Genomic DNA, 5,458 nt, shown 5'->3' with positions numbered 1-5,458 from the left:
TTCTTAAAAATATATGATACCAATATACAATTAGCATATACTACTCAAAACTATAGAAGTCAAATTAATCAGATATAGTATATAAAAATGCAACTCATATCGTACCATGATATAAAAAGACATCACAAGCTTAACAACATGATTTTTTAAGCATATGATAGTAAACAAACAATTTTCCTTTTTTATAATAGTTTTGAATACGTTTTTTTTTGCTTAAAGATGAATACTACTAAGAAACTAAATTTACAATAGAGAAACACATATGCATCGTCCAATAAGAAGAAGTTTATCTTGCTTTACCACATGAATGTCTAAAATAAAATAAAAATTGAAATTCTAAAATATAAGAAAGGAACAGAACCTAACAGGCCCAACATATTGAATCATGGTATAGTTGATTTTTCTCAGGACATAGTAATATTAACACAACAACCAACAAACACGACAACCCTAAAGTAAAAATAAAACATGGTTCAAGGCTCTACCCATAGGCCAAGCAAGTGAAGTTAAAGAGTAGGGCATCAGTTTTTTTGGGCATATTTTAGGCCAAAAGTTTTATGTTTTTTATGTAGAGAAAAATAAAATTAAAATTATAAGTTCAGTTATTAACTCTAATTAAAAAGTTTCCATATTCGAAAAGTTTTAAAAGAATAATGAGTTATTTGGCAATATAATATTTATTTTCATATGAATATTTAAATGAACAACAAAACATTGAAAAGAGAAAGAAAAATGTGAGCAAGCAAAAAACGAACTACAATGTGAAAATAATGAAAATAATTTTTTATATTAGTATATTTTATAATTTTGTTTACAATAATAAAAATGGGTTTAAAAAAATATTGGCGTATGACATCCAAAATTGCCGGACCGGTTCATGGAGAGTAGGAAAGACATACATAAACACTCTAATGAATAAATAAATTTGTCAAACATTCTCACGTAATTTTTTTCTATGTAGTACTAATGTGAACAACAAACACGAAAACCTGCAAAAATAATTTTAAAGTTCTTCAAGAATACATATTGAAATTTGGAAAGATATATAAAAATAATATAATTCTTTATAGGAACCTAATGACTGAAATTAAACAATAATAACTGAAATTTTATTTTAAAAGGAGAGTACTTAAGGATTGAATTCTAATTTCATGGAAAACGGAATGAATTCTACTTTTATGGAATAAAAATTTGTAAGTTTTAATATTACTTACAGAAAACATCCCACCATTAGATTATATAAGATTAAAGGCCAAAAACTAAGGAGACATGAAAATCTAAAATTTATGAATTTATAAGAGAATTTTGAGAACACATAAACATCCCACAGTCTAACATAATCTAGAATCTTTTCTTGTCCATGATGAATCATTTATAAGATTGAAACCCAGAAATAAATTTTATACATAATCTAAAATCCGGCTTTGTCCTGAATCATACATAAGACTGAAACCCATATTTAGAATTTCAAAATAAATTATAATCAATTTTTTTCTTAGGATGAAACCACAAACTGATAAATGGTGGTTTTAGATCATAAGGGTCTACAACGGGTTCTTATTGAAGAAGAGAAAAAGGAAATGTTAAATAGTTTTTTTGTTTGTTTTATGGGTCTCTAATTACTTAGGACTCAAATACAAATGAATTAATTATGTCCCAACAACAAAAGAAGACATGTGTTAGATAGATAACATGCCAAATGTCATCTTCTCAGTAAAAGCTGAGAAAAACCTTTTCATATTATATAAGATGTTTGAGTACATAGTTTTATATCCATACTATACAATCAGTGTATTAAAATAATTGTATGGATCATCAGTTATAGCTACTTTAATTTGTAATCATATGTTTGGCGTTTATTCTTAAAAGCTTTTAATTATGAAATAATCTTGAAGGACCATATATATATGTAGATAAAGGCTTATATGTAAGCTTTAGTTAGCTAAAAGATGAGATTCCACAAAAAAAAAGCTGGAAGCTGGTCCATTGTTACACAGCTTGAATCTTGGGACCAATTTATTCGTATGCCACATCTCTTTTTTTTCTTTATCATTTAATATGTATAACTAATCATTTTAGTATTGTACTAGTTTCTTATTCTAGATAAGTACTTGTCATAATGTCTTGTAGGTTGTATGTAGCTAAATGACAATGGCGATGTTATCTCTTCTTAATAGTTAACTTATGATATTTCCTTTGTTTCACCATGATTAGTATAATCCAAACAAATTAAGAAAATATATTATGATTTTCATTATGTCACTAAAAACATGTTTATTTTAACACAAAAACGCCTCTTACTTTAAAACTTATTTGAAACGAATGAAATGTTTTCTTTTGAATTAATGAAAATGATTCTTACTTGAAAGAATATATACGATTTGGTCTAAAACTTTAAAATTCAAGGGGTAATTAGCTTCATAATGTTTTTGAAACTTTTTAATTTGTGACTTTTTTTTCCTCAAACTTCTTTCATTTTTGTTTTTTTTTTTCTCACGGAAATACTCATGAATTGACAGAAATTTACTATTCACAATCACACGCAACGAATATTTTTCTTGTCGATGAACATTGTTTGGTTGATTTGGGAAATCTATCCCGAACATAGGTGTAATAAGAAGGAGAAAAAAAAAAGATATGATTGTGATCAAATTGTCAAGCTGGATCTTAAATGAAAGGTCTCTCTCAGAATTAAAATAACTAGGCACTTGCAATATTAACAGTAAAGGCAAAAGTGAGAGAAGGACCCTTTCTTTCTTCTCGCTGACAAAATTGCTAATCATCATTCATAACGAATCACACAATACCATAATACATTGTACAAACATTTCTCATACTATAAAAGAAGAACTTGAATGTAAACTTTTAAAATAATGAACTTTGAACTAGTTCATCGACAAGAATGTTCATAATCGACTAAGTGCTATATCTTCAAGATATGGAAGACCATAGATACGAACAAGTTATAAAGATGTGGTTTGTCTGTCTAACCATGGCGTAAACTAGCGTAAAATTCAATTTAAGGTTTCAAACATCTTCTAGTTTTTGTCTAACCATGGCGTAAACAAGCGTAGCTGATGCATTCATTATTAATTTATTGGTTGGATACAATTCTTAAGAAATGCCAAAAAAAAAATGGCACATAAAGGATTTTTTTTTTCAACTTTTTTTATATATAATTGAAGAGTGATTCTAAAAGCTTTTTCATGCCCAAAAACTAATTTTCTAGGATCGGGAGGAAACCATATTAAATTTTGAATCTCCGGAGCTAATACTACTCGGATCCTATCTCTTTTTACCAATGAATCAAGACGTTATTTTTTTTAGACTATAAATGGGTTGAAGAAAATTTAAACTCTTTATTTTTTTTGTCAACAACACTTTATATTAATGAGACGTACGAAAAGCAAAACAAGAGAATATTATTTACAAAAAATGCATGTAAATATAGTCACTACGTGCTAACTAATCCATTTTAGCATTGATTTTATGAGAAAGTAAAAAAGAAATTTACCTTTCTTTAATTTTTTTCGAAACGGTTTCTAAAATAATTTGGGAAATATGTAACCAATATGTCTTTCAATGTAAAAAAAAAATGTAATCAGTTCGTCTGTAAAGAAGATAATATCAAGCGATTAGATTAAAAAAAAAAAAAGACTGTCGAGATATATATAAATATGAGATAAGGTAAAAAGAAAAAAAGAATGTGGTGTCCTTGTCCTAAGAATAGCACTTCCCTAAGCCATAGGCTATTCTGGAATTGCATTACATTTCTCACCCCACCATGTTCCTAAATGATCCCACTTCTCTTTCACCCCCAAACCCTAATTAATTAAAACCCTAATCAAACCCTACAAACATCATTAAACACAATCCCAGAGTCTCTTCTGTCCAAAAAACCTTAACTAATTAGTGTGCATACATTAAATATGAGTTGCCCACTAGCACTTATTAATATCGATGCCCCACAACTCATCATCATCCTCTTTTCCCACATATAAAAACCCTTTTAGAGATCTCAACTTTGTTTCATCTCATTTATCATCATCCTTCAAGAACACAAAAGCTATAGACGTACAAGAAAAACAAAAAAAAAGAAAAAAAAAAGAAAAAAAATGTGTTCCTCAAAATTAAAAAACCTGAGCCAAGAAAACATTTCCCAGATCAACGGTCGTCCAGTTCTTCAACCGAAATCGAACCAAGTTCCGACATTAGACCGACGTAACTCACTCAAGAAGTCTCCTACTAAGCCTTTGACTTCAATTGCATCAAAGATACCCTCACCAAGACAAATTTCTCTAATCTCTCCTCCTTTGTCTCCCAACTCAAAATCCTTGAGAAAATCGGCCGGTTCTTGCAAGGAATTACTTAGGTCTAGCTCTGAAAAGTCTAGACCGGTGACTAAACCGGTGAAATCGCCAGAGAACAACAGTGATGGTGGCTACAAAGAGGTTATTTCCATGCCAATCGTTCAGAAGCAGCCTGGAAGTATAGCAGCTGCAAGAAGAGAAGAGGTTGCGATGAAACAAGAAGAGAGAAAGAAGAAAATATCTCATTACGGTAGGATCAAATCGGTAAAATCGAACGAGAAAACCGTAACCCTTGAGCATGAGAAGAAGAAGAGGTGCAGTTTCATCACTACAAGTTCAGGTATGTAAACATTACCTTGTTCAACAAGAAAAGTAGAAAACCTAAATTTCTTTACCATCCATTATAACTCAACTTTAATTAATTTGATCCAAAATTTTGATTTGTTTCAACAGATCCAATATATGTCGCTTACCATGACCAGGAATGGGGAGTCCCAGTTCATGAAGACAAGTAAATAAAATTTTCATTTTTTCCATACATAAAACCAAATTTTATAATAATTAAAACTAATTATTAATTATAATTACTGTTCAAATCTTTTTTTCAGACTACTATTTGAGCTTTTGGTGTTAACCGGCGCTCAGGTCGGGTCAGATTGGACTTCGGTTTTAAAGAGAAGAAACACTTTAAGGTAAGAAATTTCAAGAAACCCCCAAATCAAAGTCAAAATTTTTCGTATAAAGTTTTGATACTTTTTTTACTTTTCTTGTAAATTTTTTTGGTCTTACTCAATCTTTGATTTTACAGAGAGGCTTTCTCTGGTTTCGAAGCAGAGTTGGTCGCAGACTTCAACGAGAAGAAAATACAATTAATAGTCAACGACTATGGCATTGACATTAGCCAAGTCCGTGCAATTGTTGACAACTCTAAACAAATTCTCAAGGTGTATATATATTAGTTTGGTTACCACAATATATACATATTAAATTGTCAAAAAATTTCTAAAGTAAAATTATTTGAGTTTTGTTGTATAGGTGAAAAGAGATATCGGGTCATTCAACAAATACATTTGGGGGTTTATGAAACATAAACCGGTCACCACAAAATACACATCATGCCAAAAGATTCCGGTTAAGACATCGAAATC

At 29.7% G+C, this 5,458-nt stretch overlaps 1 protein-coding gene across 1 annotated transcript in view; it reads left to right on the top strand.

Moving 5' to 3' along the window:
• LOC104760495 (probable GMP synthase [glutamine-hydrolyzing]) overlaps positions 3,947 to 5,458 on the top strand; it is an 8,266-nt gene continuing 6,754 nt past the window's right edge. Inside the window, exons 1-5 of the mRNA XM_010483420.2 lie at positions 3,947 to 4,650; positions 4,764 to 4,821; positions 4,919 to 5,002; positions 5,119 to 5,254; positions 5,346 to 5,449. Of these exons, the coding sequence (XP_010481722.1) occupies positions 4,116 to 4,650; positions 4,764 to 4,821; positions 4,919 to 5,002; positions 5,119 to 5,254; positions 5,346 to 5,449 (917 nt within the window). The 5' untranslated portion in view covers positions 3,947 to 4,115. The remainder of the gene's footprint in view (positions 4,651 to 4,763; positions 4,822 to 4,918; positions 5,003 to 5,118; positions 5,255 to 5,345; positions 5,450 to 5,458) is intronic.

The sequence above is a fragment of the Camelina sativa genome, chromosome 18, assembly GCF_000633955.1.
Source record: "Camelina sativa cultivar DH55 chromosome 18, Cs, whole genome shotgun sequence".
Lineage (NCBI taxonomy): Eukaryota > Viridiplantae > Streptophyta > Magnoliopsida > Brassicales > Brassicaceae > Camelina > Camelina sativa.
Note: the sequence above shows the minus strand (reverse complement) of the source record. Positions and strands in the feature narration are given on the sequence as shown.